Below are 21000 nucleotides of genomic sequence, written 5' to 3'. Positions count from 1 at the left end.
TGGTCATCAATGCACACTTTTGCAAAACATTGTTTAGATACCACTTCTTACCAAGGAGGCCTTTTTGCAAAAGCCGTCCTTCATTCTGTGCATAATTGAAGAACTAGGGTACTCCCTCCTCCTCTAAATTACAACTGCTATGGAAGTCAATCTAAGATGAGGAATACGTGGGAGGACATAATCCATTCGAAGAACAAGTTACTTACCAACTGTAACGTTCTTTCGACTGGATGTTTCTCCCACGTATTCCTCATCGACCCTCCCAACCTACCCCTCTGTACAGTTCTTACGCTTGTTGCACTTGTACTTCCTTAAGAGCCTGACATCTGCCGACACAAAATAAAACTACTGCGACCATTAAGATTGAAAAAACAGAACTGAACTAACGGGCGCGGCTCGAGCCATTTATACGACGGATGACGTTGACGCTCGATGGCGGCCTCCGAGGGACCAAGTTACGCGGCCTCTAGCACAGCACCCTCTGGCAAACATTTCTGAAAAAAAAGCAGCAAGCTGATGAATATATCTAAGATGAGGAATACGTTGGTGGAACATCCAGTCGAAAGAATGTTACAGTTGGTAAGTAACTTGTTCTTCCAATGTAGTCTCCCTGGCCAAGAAGGGTTGGCTCAAGCCCCACTCGGCGCAGCCGGTTAATCGACGCCTGGATGCCAAGTACAGGCAGATGAAGGGTGATGCACTCTTGCTCTCGCCCCATCCTCAGCCGCACTCCTCGGTGATCGCTGCAGCATCACTGTACTCCAAGGCTCAGTCGTACTCTCCTCAGCCGCCTCCTCTGTGGCGCTGCTAGGCAAGGAGGAGATGATCTTGGAGGCGCACGGCAAGCAACTCGAATCCAACGCATCTTTGTCAGGCCAACGCATATGCCATGCTGGCTCCGCCAACCAAAGATTATGGCGGGAAATTTCAGACTTCCTTCCAGAACTCCCCGTCCAGAGCCAAGCATGCTTTAAGGCGGGGCTATCCAAAGCAAAGCTGGTGGTGCATGATCTCATGGAGTCCACAGTGGCCCATATTGACACTTCTGGCCGTGTCATCTGTATTGCCACGGACATGAGAAGGACAGCCTGGCTGCGGGCAACAAAATTCAACCCGGATGTCCAGGAATGCATACTTGATCTTCCATTTTAGGGGGTGGGTGGAGCTCTTCAACTCCTACGGACGCAGGGCTGGACAAAAAAAAAAACAGGTCACAAACAGCCAAGTCTTTGTCCATCCTTACAAAGACCATGCCCAAATCGTACACTCAATCTCAGCAGCGCTCAGAAAGAGGTCGTACATACGGAGGGTTCCGTGGCTTCCAGGAACGCAGATCTAGGCAGCTGGACCGCTCGCCGTCTCAGAACCGGTGCAATCAACAAAAAGGGGGGGGGGGGAAGAGTAAGGGCTTTTTCCAGTCCCCCACCTCAGCGACAGCCTCTGAGGGAAAGAAGGCATGACCTGCCCCTTCGGGTACATGTGTCTCCGGTGGGGGGCAGGCTTGCTCTCCATGCACATTTCTGGCACCAGAATTTCGCGGACCCCTGGGTCCTCTCCATAGTATCCACGGAGTACCGCCTTCCTATCACAGACTCTCCTCCCCTCCTCTCCCACAGGTTGGGACAGCAACTGTTTTGGCGGAGATCCGGTCGCTCGTAGAGAGCCAGGCAGTGGAGGAAGTCCCAGCTTCCCAACAAGGCTTTGGCTTTTACTCCAGGATTTTCGCCATTCAGGCAAAGAACCAAGCGGGCCTGAGAGTTGTGCTGGATCTTTCCACCCTCAACCTCTCCTTATCCTTGGAAAAATTCAAGATGGTTATGCCAGCTTTTATAGCAGAGACATTGGACAGGGGAGACTGGTGTGCTGCCTGGATCTGTAGGACGCGTACCTGCACAAACCGATTTGGCAGCCCAATCGTTCTTTCCTACGGTTCAGGATCTTGGGCTACCATATTCAATCCAAGGTCCTTCCTTTTGGCATCAACTCGGCCCCCAGTGTCTTTACTAGACTCATGAATGCGGTGGCGGCACTCCTCAGAGCGCAGGGACTCCACATCTACCCATTCCTTGACGACTGGCATGTCAGGGCTACATTTCCAGAAACATTTCACCACTCTTCCCATGCCCTTATGAACACAATGCACAATCTGGGCTTCTCGCTTAATCTCAAGAAGTCACAGCTGCAGCAGACGCTGACTTTCTTGAGCCTCATCTGGGACACGTGCTCCGAGAAAGTATTTCCGTCTGAGGACAAAATCTCGGCCATCAAGAGGGCCACTGCTCACTTCCTCAGCATAGAAGTGACCTCGGCATGGTGGTACCAACATCTCCTGGGTCTACTAAGGATGAGGAGGATTCAGCTGCACATCGCAGCGTCGTGGAACCAGGAGGAGGGCTCTCAATTCGAGATGATCAACGTTCCTCCATCTCTTCACCCGGACCTGACTGCAACCTGCGGAAGGGGAAACCCATCCGTCCTCTCGGCAGGCCACCATCACCATGGATTCCTCGCTGAATTGGCTAGAGCTGAACGCCATCCAGCTGGCGCTCAGGGCATTCCTACCACTTCTCAGGGGCAAGGTTGTCCTCATCCAGACGGACAACTCGACCAGCATGTACTACGTCACCAAGCAGGGAGGCACTAGATCCCCTCCTCTGTGCAGACTGGCTATCAGCATGTGGGAGTGGGCCCTGGAAAACGACATTTACCTCACGGCAGTCCACCTCCCGGGGGAATCCAAACTGGAAGCGGACAGGCTCAGCCGACTGGGAGCGGACAATTAGGAGTGAAAGCTAAACAACCTCGTTATTCAGGAGATCTTTAACAGGTGGGGTCACCCCCAGGTGGATCTCTTTGCCACCTGGCACAACAAGTGTCCGCAGTTCGCATCCTGGCAAGGTCAGGGCCCTGGCTCTCTGGGCGACGCATTTCACCTTCAGTGGACTACGGCTTTCCGCCTACTCCCTTGATTGACAGGGTAATTTGCAAAATCAAGGAGTCTCGCCAACTCCTAATCATTCTAATAGCTCCATGGTGGCCGACCAGGCCATGGTTTTCGGAGCTGCTCGGTCTCTCGGAAGTGCCCCCCGCCTCCCCGATTCACTTCCCGACAGGCCCAGCACATCTTCTGGCTCAGCAGGGGGGCAGAGTCATCCACCCTGCGCCAGGAAAGCTAGCCCTCACAGCGTGGTCCCTGAGCAGTTAAGGCTGCACCTTCTTAGCCTCTCACAGGCCAATCTGGAGATCATACAGGGTGCCAGGAGCAAGGCTACCAGGGCCCAGTACAAAAGCAAATGGACCAGATTCTGCCACTGGGAAGACGCCAAAGGAATCGACCCTGTGGCGTGCATCTTGGGCGACGTGCTCTCCTTTTTGGCGCACCTCGCTCATTCAGGCGTGCAGGTGGACACCTGCTGCACATACCTTGCAGCTTTTGGGGCTTACAGGAACCTCTGAGGAGGGCATTTTCTCCTCCTCCAACCCTATCGTCAAACATCTGGCGGGATTCGCAAGACTCTACCCGCCGGTCAAGAGACCGCACCCGGTGTGGGACCTTACCATTAGTCTTGAGTGCCGTGGCGTACAAACCGTTCTAGCCAATGGCGTCCGTGGGCATCAGGCTGGTTACCATCAAGACGGCCTTACATCTGCTTGTAGAGTCAGCGAAATCCAAGCGCTGGTCACCTATGAGCCATATACCACCTTTCACAAGGACAAGGTAGTTCTGCAGACACACCCGGCATTTCTGCCCAAGGTTCCATCTGCTTTCCAGTTGAACGAGGAAAAACGTTTTTCCCTGATCCCAAGGCCTTCGACTTGGTGGACCACAAAATCCTCTGCCATCACCTCACCTCAGCAGCAAACTTTGCGCCTGAAGCCACAACCTGGATCTCCTCCTTCCTAGGGTAGAGAACCATCAGAGTATTTGTGGAGAATGCCAGTGCCACCCCGCACCCATTTCTTGCAGTGTTCCGCAAGGGTTGTGCGTTTCCCCAACAGTGTACAATATCTGTACGAAACCCCTATTCATCCTCCTTGATTGTATTGGCATAACATGTACAAACTATGCCGACGACTTGCAAATTCTACTCCCTCCCGCCCCCCCTCTCTCCGGCAACTATTTGGAAAACTCCTATTGAACTTGGTCTACTCGACCATGCAAACCTGGATGGCCACACACTGGCTCTGCCTACACAATGAGAAAAACGAGATCCTCCTGGTGGCCCCCTCTGCAATTCTCCCCGTACACCACTTTTGTCATTGGGGGCATCCCGGTCAGTCTCTCAGTCTGTAAAGACACGGAGTCTACCTGGAGGCTACGCTCTCCCTCACGCGCCATGTGCACTCCATCGCATCTTCTGCCGCCTACACAACTAAGCTCATTAATGCTGCCGGACCATTCCTAGCCATGGAAAACTGCCTCACAATCACCAAGCCACTATAGCCAAGCCACTATAGGCTCAAGACTTGACTACTGCAATACGCTCTTTGCAGGACTTCATAACATTAGGAATTTGCTGGTCATTCAGAACAATGCCCTTAGAGCAACACTGAACATTCTGAAATCTGAGCCCATCTCTGCAGCAAGAAGAAAGGGATATTGGCTCCACATCAAAGAGAGGATTTGATTCAAGACACTGTCAATCACTCACAGATGTCTATCCCGGCAGGCCCCCCTTACCTCCCTCAGAAAATCACTAAAGCAACCTCATCCAGACCGACCAAATCGGCCTATGCTCATCGCCTCACCCAGCCCAAATTTAAACAGGCTAAAGCTGGAGGTTCAAGTTTCCCAACCATTACAGCTAAACAGTGGAACACAGTCCCGCAAACCTTGCGTGCGGAACACTCTTACTGGACCTTCCAGAAATCTCTAGAAACACTCCAATTTGCACAACTTCTGAACCTATACGGTCTGCCTGAGCTCTTCTCACGGTTTGTGTTCTGTATTGTTTCTTTACACCTTTCGGGTATGTTCATTGCAAGTAAGGGGTCATGTTAAGAGCACCATGATTCCCGAAGGCTTAGTGTGCTATACAAATGGAAAAATAAATAAATGCATTTATCCGACACCTGAGAGACTGGCTAAAATATTCCAGCCACAACCCTCTAAATGATATAGATGTAAGCAGGAGGTTGCAGGACTAATGCATATGTTCTGGAGCTGCCCTCTGGTGCAAAGGTTCTGGTCGGCGGTTTATGGTATATTGCACAAATAACTTGGAGAACTATCAGCATCTGCCTCAGATATGTCTTTTGGGCATGTACCTAGGGGGGATAAAAGGGCTCTCAAACGTGGTGAGATTTGTTGATCTGACGTTCATTTTAGCTAAACGCAGGATTGCACTGGCATGGAAAGATACAGGGCCCCAAGATGGGTAAGTGGATGGCGGACCTTAAGAGATGAATGTTAGCAGAAATGGTGGTCTAGCAAAGACTCTGAAGGAATAGGGAATGTGAAGATGATGAGTTACTTGCATGGAGAAGGATGACTCAATCGCTGTTCAGGCCTTCGGATGATAAACCCCTGTGAGAGTTAAGTTGACTAGATGATGACCGATGTTGAAAGCATTGATTTTGCGAGACATGTGGACAATTTGAGTCCATGTGACAAATGTGCACCGTAGGCATACTTTGGCATTCAGTGCTTGCTTTACAGTTGGAATGGAGCATGTTTAAATGCAAGGTAGGCAATGGGAGGGAGGGAGGGAGGGAGATTTTGGGGAGGTGGGTGGGGAGAACTGGATTTTGGAAAAGCTATTATACATATTGGTGATTCTGAGTAATATTGGTTCTTTGACATGCTGTCAATGGAAAACAAAATAGACATTAAAGAAAATCATATAATACATATATTGTCATAGAACCTTAATTGAATAGTCCTTTATTTTGGACTGTTCTACTTCGATTTTTGGGTTGCTACAGATCCACAATCACACCCCTCTTTCGAGTATTGCATTCCTTCTGCCTACATTACCACAAAAGGCAAAGCAGGTATATATCATTTGGGTCTGTTTTATCTCTGATTGCGTTGGGTCTTTGTTTATAGAAGTGTTGGGGCAGCTTGAGCAGAACGCCTCACTAGGTGCTTTAGCCTATACTCCTCCTTGTACTCCTGAAGGTCAGAAGTCAATTTGTCACAATAGTGAGCAGCCGTTGGGATTTGGAACAGACTGCTTACAGCTTAGACAAAAAAGCCAAAATGTTAAGTTTCACTGCCAAGGTATTTAATTACTCACAATGGACGTTGCGCCGCCCCTGAATGCAGTGTGCCTGCATAAGCATTGTGCATGCCACATGTAATGCTTCCTAGGTGACTGGGGCTTGCATGGTCCTCCTTTTGCAGATAGGCGATGGACTTCTCATTTGGGGGTGCTTCTGTTAAAAATAAATTATTTTACTTTCTAGTATATTAGCATAACTCCCCATAAATACATTGCAGTATGTTACAGAAGAAGCAGAGAGAGTGAGTCACCTACCCACATAGAGAGATGCTCGGTATAAATCCCAGTGGCATACAATCGCAGAATATACGTCTAACACATTGAATATGTTAAAGAAGAAAGGGAAGAGAGTTTAGCGGCTGGAAAGTTCATACCAAGTGCAATGAAGAATACCGTGTTCTTCTGGGCCACATCTGTAGGTGCAGGCAGGGCAGCTTTTGGAGGCACTTTGGGGTCTTGCACCATTTTGTCTTCGACCTGGGAGTGGACTTCCGGGTTCTGGGAGATCAAACCGGAGTTTCTGTGGCTAGGTGTGGGTGTTGTGGAAGTTCTCACGTCCATGGTTGGTGGATAGTAATGTCATGGTCTTATATTAGAGTAGTGGGCTTTTAAGCGCACAGGAGCTGTAGTCCTGGAAGCAAACACATTTTTATGCTAATTAATTTGTCTCTTGGCACCCCACAGGTGTGCAGTGCCAAATACATACATTTCTCTGGTAAACTGTGCCCTGGATCTGAGGACTAGACCCCTTCAATTTCTTTGATTTAGAGACACCCACCTTTGTATGTGCCCCAGCGAATGAAGACTGGGGATGCCTGTTGTGTATTAGAGTGGAGAGCGGTTGCACTGTGTCTTGCTCACCCATCTCTGAGGCCATCCCATACAACTACTAGATCGTGGCTAATACAGACTTCCCACTGACATGGTCCACGAGGTGGAGGTGGAGTTGGAGGGTGAGGGGGGGGGGGGGGGGGTTCTGTCCCGCGACCTTCAGTAATCTTGATTTTGTATATAGACACAAGAATGTATTTTCTTGACATCACAAACTACACAACATTTCATATGCAGAGAGCAAATGCAAACACTCTTTTGTGTCCTCTGTTTCCTCTCACAGAGAAGTCTTAGGACATCTGTTTACAGTAGCTATATTCATTACAGCATGTTTAGACATTTCTGAGACGGGATATGCAGCTGCATGGTCATTTACATGATCAACCTTGTATTTGGAAGATATCAGCTCAGGAATCACAGTACAAACACATTTGATGCCCCAGGATTGAGACCATTATTGCATGCTATGTTAGGGATGCATGTACAGTAAGCAGATACTGTACATAAGGGTTAGAGTGTACAACCTGTATCTCGCCTCATTTGTAAGCTAAAACTCCCATGATCCCTCACCATTGCAGTGCCTGCTTTCTTCTTCTAGGTTCCTGTTGTGTTCTGTGCCTTGTTGACTGTATTGACTTTGTGCTCTCTATGGTTATTGATATTGTGGTGCTATCCACTGTTTGTTGGATCACATTGCAATTGCCTGCATTCTTCACTTATAGGTTCCCTGCTGACCTCTGTTTTTGTTTTTGTTCCCGTATTGCATCTGCATTCATTACTTCCAGGTTCCCTGTTGTGCTTTGTCTTGATTCTGTACTACATCTGCATTCTCTACTTGTCTGTTCTTTGCTGATGGTTCTGTACTGCATCTGATTTATCTATCTGTTGGTCTTTTTCTTTGTTGTGCCTCCTCCCTTTCATGTGTCGATGTGCCTCCCACCTGTCTTCCCCCCACCCCTCATGCAACCGCCCCTTTTCCTACCCCCTCGCTTTCCTCCCCGCAGCCCCTATGGTGCTCTGTTTCACCTATCTTTTCTAACTGCTTTTCTATCGACTATCCTATCCCTCTCAATATGTCTGCCAGGAAGAAGCTCAAAAGGAACATCCTGGTCTCCAACCCAGTCCTCCCTTACGCTGATACCATACTAGTGCTTCCTCCAGACAGACCCTTAACGACTTACTCGGTTGTTGCCTCCCCATGCCTATGGACCCCCCATATGGTCTCTGTTCTCTCTCCCTTTTCCTCTTCTCCCCTTAATGGTGGTACCCAGTGGGAGGCTCTCATGGCCCCCTTCCTCTCCTCGAAGACCATCATTAATGTCTAGTACTTAAATGGCACTGACTTGGTCCAGGGCCCTCAGGTCAATCTCCTCCACTTTGATAGACGCTCCCCGCGCCTTAACTTCCTCTCCTGCTATCCTTTCTTACTCCTCTCTGGCTCCTCTGCTGCCTCTTTGGCACCTCCTGCTGCTTCTCTGGCCACCCTGTTGCTCCCCCCTCCGCCACCTCTATGGTACTCTCGTCTCCCTCTCCGTCTACTCTGCCTTCTCTTCCTTCCTCTTCTTCCCATCCTCATATATTCTTCATATGTGGCAACCTGCTGCACATTGCTACTCTCAACTCTCGTTCAGCTGTCAAACACTCCTCTGACATCTACTGTCTCCTCGAAGAGCTTGATTTGGATGTACTCGGTCTCACCAAGACTCCTTCCCGATGGCTACAAGATCCTCTCCGAACCAAGAATCAACTCTCCCGGTGGGGGTGTAGCCTTGATTTTCCCGGAGTGGATCCCTGCTTCTATCATTCCAATACAAGATTACTTCTCCTTTAATATCTGGTCTGCTGGCTCTCTAGCACTCCTGGCCCCTCTCTAACTGTGGCCACTATCTACAGGCCGCCTGGTCAGCTCGCTGTCTTCCTCCGAGTGGGCTGACCTCTCCTCCTCACGCTTCCCCTCTACCTCTCAACTTCTCCTCGGAGACTTGAACATCCACTTGGATGCTACCAGCCTTTCTTCAGTACTCTTTTGCAACCGCTGCTATTCTCTCCTATTATTCCCTCTGGCCCGACTCACTCTGCAGGGCGCACCCTGGATGTTCTGATCTCCTCAGACGTCCCCTTCTCTAACCCTCTCACCACTCCTCTCTCTTGGAGTGATCACTCCGTTGCCACAGGGAGCAGTGGCTGTCTGAATGTCTGTGCTCAAAAAGATATCTTGTCACATGCCTGTGGCCAAGGCAGCGCATTACGTTTTGTGCTAAAATCCCTTTTAAATTTGAAGGCAAATCCCTGAATGCTCACACCAGAGAGCATACAACCCACAAGGGAAGAAAGACCCAAGTCGATCTTAACCTCTCATGCAGATAAGGGCAACAACAAAGAACTCTGCTGCTAAGAACTTTCTGTCGAAAAGTAGTACAAGCAGAATCTTATAAAGGAAAACATCGTCATACATGACGCAATACATTTGGTAATATCCTTTGCAGCTGGTTGGTGGGCGTTTATACAGGATCCTTGATCCATACGAGATGCCAGACCATTGGTTCCAGCCCAATCTGTCAGTCTTTAAGACTGGTAACAGAGTGCCTGCCTTTACATCTTTAAACAATCTGTCAGTCTTCCATCACGTGGGTGCTGCAGTGATCATCTTCTTACGTCGAAGGTCAAAGACAAATGAACTACACTTCTGACATAATGCAGTTTTATCACTATACTGTGGACCTGGCAGGCCTCAAGACTGGCACTGAGGAGGTTCTGGGACACTCTAAGCTTCACTCACACATTTCACTCACTCCCTTCCACGCCATCGGGCTCCAAGGTCTCCAACCTTGTTTTGAACTATTGTTTTTTTTTTTTTTTTTTTTTTTTTGGTTTATTACAAACCTTTAAAAAATAAGAAAAGAATACAGAGGAGAAGGCTAAGAAAAGCCACCAAACTAGAAAAATACAGAAAATACAGAAAAAGGCAGAACCAATCAGTAAGTCCCTCATGTGACATAGATTTGTTGGCATAATGTTCTGGGTTGGTTTTACATTCACCAAAACTTCAAGGCTAGGTTTTTACAGGAAAAGGACGGTTCTTCCGCTGATGCTGATTGCAAACCCGCCTCTGATTACTTTGACTGTTGTAATTCCAGATTAGGTTCTGCCTTTAGTAACTTCTCCATCATTGATTCTAAAAAGAAGGTTCGTTCAAATGTTAGGCTGCGATCTGAGCCTTGAAAAAGTCGTGTCCACCATTCTTCAGCGGACAATGAAGGCTTTGCCATTATAAACCTTCCAAGGTGCTTTGTGCGTTCCTGTGTCAGATGACTGCATGCCAGCGTCAGATGTTTCAACGTTTCAGTATCTTTCCCACAGAGTCGGCACGTTGTGGAGGTTTGATCCATGCCATTCCGTATGTTTAGATTTTCTTTGGTTGGAAATTGGTTGAGACGATATTTCATAAACAATGCTCTGCGTTTTTTGTCTGGAAATTTGCGTAAATATGGCTGAGTTTTATTCAAATTTCTCTCTCCATTTGGCATCAGCTTCATTATTCTGTGTTTTTTGCACGTGTCACCTGTATCAATCCAGTCTTGGATCCACAGCAAGGATTTAACCTTATTCGGATTTTCTTGCAGTAGATTTTTGTTTGCTCCTATGTCGCTGAGGATTTTTTCACAACGTTGGCGCCACATTGAGAGCACTGAATTATCATGTTCTATAGCTGAGGCTTTTAGGATGTTATTTTGGATGATTGGTTTTTCAGCAGATACTTCTCACTCCCTTCCACGCCATCGGGCTTCAAGGTCTCCAACCTTGTTTTGAACTATAATGTATCCCTCCCAGCACCTTGCAATACAAATCACACAGTTGTCACTCCAACGATGTGCCCTGTCTGTCCTCTTTAAACATTTCAGGACTTGTTACTTTGGGGTTGGTGGTCAAATCAGACCTGGTGCCATGGAATTAAGGGGTCTTGAGGTTTAGTCATTTAACTCGTGGTCACCTGGGGAGGGGCCGGGTCATGCTTCAGCCAGTGTGAGATAACATGAACTCCAGGCGCCGGTCTGTGATCAGGGCCTTGTAAGGTACATTCCTCTTGAGTAATAAAAAAAATCTTTGCTACACTGTTGGAACAATGAAAAGGTATTGTGGCAGTTGGGGGTGTGGGCTGTCCTCATGGGAGCTTGGGCAAGACTGGAGATTTCCTTTGTCTCGCAATTTGGGCCTAATGTATGCAATGCCGCATTTGCCGCACGGTCCTTGCCTTCTACCTACGATTACTAATATCCACTCAAATTAGTAATGTTGCTCGTGCCCTGCACTACACTATGGGGGTGATTATATTTGATTATATTGACCTTCTTTGAATTGGGAGGTGGTCCTTCCACCGTCCACCCTCCCTCTGACCCATCACGGTGCTTCAAATGCATCTTGCCTCACTCTAAAGAGCCTACAGGGGTGGGACGAGGTGCGCCCCCTTACCAACAAATGACAATGAGCCACCCAGTGGTAAACCTGTATCTTGAAAGGCTGAGCACTATGAATATTGTAGGTACATCGGGGCCAAAATATTTTTGAGATGTAGGACAATGTGGTTGATGTAGAATGATTTCTTTAAAATAAAATGGATCTGTGCGGTCAGATACTGTATGCACGTGGGCCACTACTGTATCTTTTTTGGATACAAAATTGTCTGTTTCTAGAGTAATTAACATGTGTTGGTGAGGAAGGATAGGTCAGGGGCAATGTGTTTATCTTGGAAGCAAGACAACGCAACACGGGTTCGAAACCCAATCCCGCGCTTAGAAACCACTTGTTATTAAGCGCGTTATAAAAGAACAATTATAAGTTGTGGGTCTGCTGTGCACCTTATTTCACAGTCTTTTCATGTCTCAATTAGTAACTAATCCCTGACCAACTCCATGGAGAAGTCCAGGTTGCGGTATGTTGCCTTATCTGCAGTAAAAAGATGTGACGGAAGAACACTAAACTGGAAGCCATAATTCTTGAATTGTAATCCAGGTTCATTGCACGATTTTGTTTGTTCAGAACTAGATCATGTCAATGTATGCCTCCTTTAATACGGCAAAAATAGCTTTGCCACACCTTCTAATTCCTGCATAATCAACATCTTGTCAAGCTTCAGGTTTTAGTGGATAATTTGTATTCTTTGTATTTGCAGCACCTCCACCACTCCCCCCTAAAAATGTTCCAGCAACACCTCCAAGGACGGGGTCGCCCTTAACCACAGGAATGGGTGAGTCACAAAATTGCAAGTTTAGTAGCCCAGACATACATGTCTCCTGGCTATTGCTATTCTTAGTTCATCTTTACTAGCTAAACCTATTACAATATGATTTACAAATGTTTATTTACCTCTGTTATTTTGTAGTGTCTTACAAATAATGTTTGAAATGGAACAGTACAATTGTGCATTATTTATTTTGTGCTTTACACTAGTTGTCCATAATTCCATAATTAGCATCAAGTATGATCATAGAACACATTGGGTTGTGTTCTAGCCTTTAGGCTTTTCTTTGAAAATGTATTTTTACTTTACATTACCTATACATTATTTGACTTGTATATGGAATTATAGTGCATTCCATTAAGTTTTGTAGTACTACTACACTCTTGACTGTGCCCTGTGAAAGGAACATCTTTTGGTTGTCAATTTAAAAAATAAAAAAGAGAGACACTCAGTATGGAGTGAAGCCTCTGGCTCTGTACCACCCGGTGCCATGAACTTGGACTTGTTAATTTTGAGCTTAACCATTGGGAGCAAATCCAGAACCCTATCACTAACCACCCCGAGTAGTATCTGAGGGTAATTTGTTTAGGTATAGCAATTCAAACATTGAACCAAATGCACTTTGACGCAGCATGATCATAACTCTTAAAGTTGAGACTGTTTTGTGGGGGGGACAACACTCACTTGTTTGCAGATGGGAACCCTCTTTGCAAGCCAAATAGCTACTTGTTTGAATTACCCATTTATGCTTATGTTAGTATTGAAGTTAATATTTAGTGTGCAGGGAGGTAGATTTGTTTCAAAATTAGGCCCTTATTGTGACAATAAAAAATCTCTGGAAAGTTAAAGGAAATATAACTAATGCTTTCATCAGGCTGGTTTGAGTGCTAGTGTCCATGAGTAGTTTTATTTGTGAAAATCACTTTGTGATGTTTCAAACTCATGTCAGTATTTTATTTTTTCACACCACAAAACCTTTCCCACCAACTAGCAAAAGCTCACTTCTGTTATTGCTTATTTGAATGGGGAAAGCTTTGATCTGACCCACACCTCCAAGATGATCATTTGTTAGTGGTGCGCAATAAGGAACTGGAGATCATATTGGCCTTAAAGTTTTCTATAAATCAAAAAGGGCAGGGCAGGCTACCAAAGAAATAGCAAATAACACAGCATATGTCTTTACACAGCAGACTTGTCGAGGGTCTGAAACCTGCAACTCTACAGTTGTTTTGGACTACAACTTCCATGTTCCCTCGCCATTGAGTATGCAGGTTAGGGATGATACATATGTAACCCAACACATCTGGAGAGCCAAAGGTTGCTGACCCACACAAAGGTAAGTGGAACTGCAAAGGTTCATCCATAATGAGTATCAGTATACTAATATTCATGCATTGGCTGATGAGATAGTGAGGCGATATGACCCTTCGCTCATGCCCTTAACTTCAATGGAGGTGCTGTTACTGACCGGGTTGGCCTGCCGCCGAGAGTTATCACCATTTGCACCCCTGTAGTTAGATACCTGTGCGGGTGCTAATAATTAATTAAAAGACAAAAAAAGTACCTCGTTTCACAGTCCGTTTTCTACGATGATGGTCACGTCCTCAACAAGAAACTGGTTTGGGAGATGACGGTGCGGCGTTGTGCCAAACCACAAGCTAAGTTTATTTTTATTTTTTTTCTTGGAACACTCTTGGCATCAACATAGGAAACTACAGGGGTGCTACGAGCTCAGTGGAGAAGGAAAGTAGAAGCTGGGAAGGGGGTGATGGCCAGCAGCACTCCAGCTGCTCGGAGCCCAGGCTTATACTGGAGAAACCAGCCCATGTTCCGAGCATCCTGATTTGCCATCTCCCCCTTTCAGGGTGTTAACATGCTTTATGTACAGTACTGCCTTGCTCTGCCAATTTAGCTGAACTCATTTAACTGGTTCTTCCATCAAACCAACATCCTTCTGAAGGATTTTCCTTACCTGCAGAAAGGCTTTTTTAGCTTGGGAATCCTATTTCTTCCCAAAAAATCAACATTAATTGAACAAGAAACAGCTAAGCCTTTGGTTCCATAGTTTCAGGCCAGATTATGGTGGGCCAAATGTCCTTTGAATGGCTTACTATCTAGCAGGAACAGCAAGTGCTAATTGGGACAATCACAAGAAAATACCTTTAGGTGAAGATAAATTAATTCTTCTTTGTGGAACTAAAGAGCAAGCTCTGAGGTGCAAGTGCAATTATTAAATATTTGGTCTGCGATAATCTACAACTGATAGTTCTTTGTAAAATAGGACCACAACAAAGTCATAGCTAGTTTTCCGTTATCTGAGACCAAGGAGTAAACTGTACACACATTTTATGGTGCACTCAAATGTAACTTATACATCCCTTCCTTTTCTAAACTCACCTTTTATTGATTTGTTACAGTATTTGGTGGCTGTCTTCCACCCCCTTGTTTTTTCTCACAAACTGAATATTAGCAGTCATCTTGATAATTTCCTGTACTTCACGCTAATTTTCTCTGCTTAATGATGTTCAATTCACATAATCCTGCGCGAACCGAAACCATGTCCAGCAGTATTTCCCTTGCTCCGACCTGGTCAAAATCCACCCTTCGAAGTCGTATGATGCCTGGGTGCCTTGGGCTGAGATGTACTCTTGTTTTACTATGTCTATTCAGCAACTACTCTGCACATGTAGAAGACTCTGTTAATGGAGCATATGCATGATTGTCCCTTGGGATACAAATCATCTCCATGTGTTGCGCAAGGCACGCAGTTTTTGTTGTTCTTTCTTGATATTGCTGTTTATACTGAAATACACTTTGTGAGCGGATGCATGTAGGTTTGGGAAATATGCCTGGGACTTATTTATTGACTGAAGGACATAGCCCGAGACCTTACCTGAAATGTACTACTATTTCAAGGCTACTAATGATGCAGATAGTTTGCCTTACTTGGAAGAACCAGTGATATCTGCTCTTAAGCCAATAAGTTTGCCATCTAGACTGACAAGAGTACACTATCTATTGCCACCCTACATTTATTGTGGATAACTAGCAACACAATTACACTTTCAGTTCCCATATGACTCACTTACGTGAAGATTTCTAAGTTATGTGGCATCAACTCTCTCATCACTTGAGCAAAAGAACATAGCCCTTGTGAAGACGCCAAAATGCAGTTAAACATATACTATTGTGTTGTATCTCCCCGGTCGCTTCCTGAAGTCACCAACTAGTTTTGAATATGAAAGGCATTGTGTGTTTTGGTAGTTTCATAACCTATACCAACTTGCAGGTCTCAGCATAATTTTGCTGGTTTATTATAAATTCTTCAGGATATGTGTTTCACAAACAGACGTTGCCCAAAGGCTTGGTATGACTCGTACTACTCATGATACTATGCACACTTTTATGTATTTATTATAGAATTATTAATGTATAAATATTGTAGCCTCATTAGCACCAGCTCTACATCCACAGACCCAACCTGCGTCCCTCCTCAAGAAATCTCCACATCATGGACAACATTCAAGACACTCTACAGAGGACCTGGTAGAAACCCTTGCCCCCCCACCCCCCTTCAAAGCCACATTGTATACAGACGACATCCTCTCTACAGCCATCCTCAAGACCCTCCATGCAGAAACTCACATTCCCTACCTCTGGATATCAACAGCTCCCTAACTCAATCCACCTTCCCATCGACCCTAAAGACCAGACAAATCCTCCCTCTTCTAAAGAAACCCACTCTGGATTCTGACAACCTACGTAACTATCGCCCCATCACCCATTTTTCCTTCCTAGGTAAGATCGAGAAAGTGGTAGCCATGCAACTGCAGCAACACATCAACACCAATACTCTCCTCCAAACCTACCAATCCAGGTTGAGACACGGAGACGGTAACCACACAGGTGGTTGACACCCTCAATAACCATGACAATGGCCACCCTTGCTTCCTGGTTCTTCTAGGCTGCTTTCAAAAACAGTAGACCACTAGGTGCTCACGGCTATCCTACATCGCCGAATGGGGGATCAGCGACCTTGTCCTAATCTGGTTCAAGTCCTACCTTGCCAACCGCCAGCAGTTTGTTCAGATGGATTCCTCTAGATGACCAATGAAACCAGTCACTTTTGGAGTCCCGCAGGTCCATCCCCTCCCCTCCCCAGTGATCTTCAATCTACACAAACAACATCCACCAGTACGCCGGCGACACATAGCTATACCTCAACGACTCCATTAAGGACATCCACACGCTCGGAATCTGCGTCTCGCTGATCCAGTCTTGGATGTCCAGTGCATGCTTGAAGCTCAACCCCTCCAAGACTGAATTCACTGCACCGAACATCCCGACTTGGCTATCAACAGTGAACCCTGAGGGCGTCACACCGAGCTCATCTCCTGCCTCAAGTCCCTCGGGTTCCATTTCGACAAACGCCTCTTCTTCTAAACACACGTAGCTAAGAAGACTCAGACCACTTGGTATCAGCTCTCCCGCCTGTGGAAAGTCAAGCCCTTCCTTACTTCGGACAGATTTAGATCCACCATTCAAGCCCTGGTCCTGCCCCACCTGGATGGAGGCCATGCCCCCTCGAACGCCTCCTGTTGTCCTCCCTTGTGCCCCTTAGTAGTGTCCAACAAGCAGCTGCAAGCCTCAGCAATGTTCTATGCCGATACGACCGCATTACCCCGGCCCTCATCGACCTTCACTGGCTCCCACTGCAGTCATGAATCACCTTCAAGTCTTGCTACATTATCTATAAGGCAGCCGCCCTCAAGTCACCCAGTGCACCACCAGAAACCATGACACGTGCATACTTGAAATCTGCTGCTGCAAAAAGGAATGAACCAGAAAACTATTCTTCTCTGCCTATGCCCAAAAACTATGGAACCTCCTCCCCATCCACATCAGGCTTGCCCCACGCTCCTACAATTCAGAAAAGAACTCACCGCTTCAAGGAGTCTCCTCAACACCTAGGTCAGCATGTCTCCCCCATGCCACCTTACTCACTAGATGCCATCCGCCTCTCTCCTCCCTGCTACCCTGTACAGCTGTACCCCTCCTCTGTGCCCTACCCCAACGTATATCTGTTCTGTGCCACTCTGTAAAGCACTCCATTGCTTCTCGAAGCTAGGTCGGCACTCAATAAATACCATAATAATAATAAAGAATCCTAATTATAGGTGGGAGGTTGGAGGATGGGGGAGGAGGGAGGGGAGCAGTGGGGGGGGTGAGGAAAAGTGGGAGGAGGAAGGAGGGGGAAGGAGGCGAGAGAGAGGTCTCGCCCCCCAGCAGGCCAGCTCCAGTACTATACCTCTGGTATTTGGAAGAGCCACACAGGAGGGTTCATTCATCCCCCAGGACATCTTGAGGTCTTCCTTTTTTCTCTCTACTATGATCCTGATTTCAGCGTTCTGTCCTCACTCTTTCTCCACCCAACTCGATCACCGGCATTGGGCCAACTGTGATTGCCGGAACCATATCTAACCTCCTTCACTTTATGCTCTGTCTCTCCACCTCCTCTTTCTGCCTTGGTTCCGCTTGACAATACCTTGCTCTTTATACTCTTTCTTCCACACTCAGACCTTTACCTTTCTCTGGCTTTTCTCTCACGCCATTCCTTTCCTGCCAATGACTTTATTGGTTAAACTCCTCTTTTGTTCTATTCTCCTCTCGACATATGACTACATCCTCCTGTGTACAGTAGTTTGGTCCACCTTCTTTTTTACTATGCTTCTGCTCCTTTGCTCAGTTCCTCATGCCCAACGATGCTCCCCTTTATAATCTTGATACTCTTCACCACCACTCTCCTCGCTATTCCCAACCACTTCTTCTGCCGCCCAGATTTTCGTCTGTCCAAGCCTTCCACTCTTGATATTCTCCGGTCTCTCAATCTTCATCTCGATATGCTATACATCCGTTCTCCCCCTCTACTGCCATTATCATGATATGATATGGCATTTATAACGTGCCTATACACAAGCGTTTCAAGGCGCGAGGGAGGGGAAACGGAGAACAATCCTACTAGGCCATGTGACATTGGGATCGCACAAGTGCAGGGGAGGGAGGAAAGGGAAAAGTGCAGGGGAAGGGAGGGGGCAGTGCACTACGTAGGATAAGATGTTATGTTAGGGAATTTTATATAGTGTGCGGTCGCCCGAAGGCATCATGGCGCTGGAGAGGCAGGAATCCCAACCAAGGCATACAGTAGGCCACAGAATGTTGAGAATCAGAACAGATGGGTCTTTAAGGCTTTGCGAAAAAGCAGATGACTAGTCAAAGATTTCACTGCTAGTGGAAGGGTATTACACAACTGCGCTGTTGCACTAGGGAACGCCCGGCCCCACACCCGGGAGAGACGAAAGGAAAGCACACAAAGCATGCCAGTAGCTGCCGGGGGCAGTTAGTGACATAGTGCACACATTTTGCACACAAATACTCCGGTCCCTGATCATGAAGAGCATGATGAACAATGCATAGTGCCTTAAATTGAATGTGTTGTGCTGCTGAGAGCCAATGAAGAGAGCATGAAGGATAACAGTAAAATAAATAGACAATAAATAAATGCAGCCAGCTGGTGGCAAGTGTAGAGTAAGTGCAGCACCTCAGGTGTCAAGTGCTAGTAGGGGCTGTAGAGATACAGAAACAGTCCCTGAGTGCAGGGGTTGCCAGGGGGGCAGTGCAGGTGTGCAACTGGCGGGGGGGGGGGGGGGGGGTGACCTGGGCCTAAGATCATAGGGTAGCCAGGTAACAAGTGCAGTTTCAGATTCAGCCAGGAGATCAGCAGGGGAGAGGAGGAGAGAAAGCAGAAGCAAAGAGGAAGGTCTTGCGGTGCTTCTGGAACCGGAGATGGTTCTCCTCAATTTTCAGTGAGGCAGGGAGGCTGTTCCCGAGGGAGGACCCAGCAGAAGAAAGAGATCTACCACCAACTCGCTGCTTGGAAAAGCGACTAACCCTGAGGGAGTTTGAGGCGGATGAGAGAAGAGTTGGAGAAGGAAGATATTTAGGAAGAGAGTTGAAGGTGTCGAGGTCCCAGTCCCCAGAAGGCCTTGTGAACAATGCAGAGGGTTTTGAACTTAATCCTCGCCGCCACTGGGAGCCAGTGCAGAGATTTCAGTCCTGGAGACATAGGATCCCTGGGCTTGAGGCCAAGGACAAGTCTCGCAGTCCTGTTTTGGAGGAGTTGCAGAGGGCGGAGAGTAGAGGCATGCAGTAGTCCAGCCTAGAGAGAACCAGAGTTCTGGAGACAGTGAGCTTCTTGGGGAAGGAGAGTAAAAAAGAATACCTCCTGAGGTGCAGCTGGTAGTATGACTTCTTAGAGACATCCGAGATGTGAGGAGAGAAGGAAAGTGTGGAGTCGAAGATGACCCCAAGGTTTTTAGTCTCACAGGTGGGAGCAGGAAGAGAGCCAGGAAAGGCCGGCCAGAGAGTGACAGGATCTTCTTGATATGTTGTGCCTTCTATCCTCTATTCTAGATCGCTTCCTCTTGAACTGCTATTACCAACCCTCTTTTTGTCCAATCTCTACCTTTTTCACCACCTCAGTCTCCCTCTCTGGTCCTAACCTTTTTCCTTCTGCCTCTGCTCGATTTAACAAACTCTTCTTCCACTTTAAGGTCCCCTTTAGGCCTCACCAACTTTTCTGTTTTCGCTTTCTCTCTCCTCCCCAACTTTCCTTCTGCTTCAGTCACACCCTATCGTCTCACTAACTTTTCTTCTTCTGCCTCCATCTCTCCTCCTCTGATCCCACCAACTTTCTTCCTTTTCACCCTCTGTCTCCCGTCCTGCCTCAAACCTCCTCAGTAAACACTCTCCTTGTCCAGTATTGTTGTACCTTCTCCATGCTGCTTATCTCCTCCCTACTTGTTTTCTGAAGGTATGGGTGCCTTGTGACTGGCTGCGGTTCCTGGGGTCGCATTACATTGAGAGCGGGGGGGCGGGCAGACGAAACCTATGAAGCCTGGCAGCAATCTTAAATTTGAGAAATGGTTTTTGTTTGTTCTTTTTTTGTTTCGTTATTTTTTGAGTATTTACAAACCTTAATCACATACCGTAACTAAAAATGAATGCTATATTAATCAATAGTACAATACATGTACAATACTTTATCACAGTCATTGTAACAATTTTCCATATAAAATGTGCTATAACAGACATCATAGTCAACTCTACAAAGGAAAGACCCAAATTGATCCAATTCAATGTTGCATAATTCTGTAACAAATTTGATATATCCTTTAGCATAACACTTTCTCAACACTGGGCAAGCAGTAAGGATATGCCGTACAGTCTTAGATTGAGGGGGGGGGGGTGCAGACTAAACCTATGAAGCCTGGCAGCAATCTTACATTTGAGAAAAGTGTTTGGAGGATTGGCAAGAGCTGTGTGTGGAAGAGACCCGTTGCCAGGCTGCTGGACAGGTAAATGTAGCTTGGGAGTGTTTTGTGAGATCTCTCGCCTTATTCCGAAGTATTTTCAGTCATACCTGTATGTTTCATTTATTTGTGAACCTTTCAAACTGGTTTGGACGATTTGCAGAAAAGTAGTCTGCAGTACCACAGCCCAAAGATACTTTACATTCACCTCTTTAGAGGTTTCTAAAGCCAATCAAGAGGTTCCTAACTTGTGCAGGGGTTCTGGCGGGATCCTGGTGACACAACCCTGCCATGCCAAAAAGGCCATGGGAGGCGACATGTCAGTCTGCTTTGCATT

General features: G+C 46.8%; 1 protein-coding gene across 11 annotated transcripts in view; it reads left to right on the top strand.

Annotated features, from left to right (window-relative positions):
- SGIP1 (SH3GL interacting endocytic adaptor 1) overlaps window positions 1-21000 on the top strand; it is a 1655639-nt gene that overhangs the window by 1154302 nt on the left and 480337 nt on the right. For all 11 annotated transcript variants that reach the window (XM_069641969.1, XM_069641968.1, XM_069641966.1 and 8 more), the window contains one exon: window positions 12226-12300. In XM_069641969.1, the coding sequence (XP_069498070.1) occupies window positions 12226-12300 (75 nt within the window). The remainder of the gene's footprint in view (window positions 1-12225; window positions 12301-21000) is intronic.

This window comes from Ambystoma mexicanum, chromosome 1q (assembly GCF_040938575.1).
Source record: "Ambystoma mexicanum isolate Mex_15411 chromosome 1q, UKY_AmexF1_1, whole genome shotgun sequence".
Classification (NCBI taxonomy): Eukaryota; Metazoa; Chordata; class Amphibia; order Caudata; family Ambystomatidae; genus Ambystoma; species Ambystoma mexicanum.
Note: the sequence above shows the minus strand (reverse complement) of the source record. Positions and strands in the feature narration are given on the sequence as shown.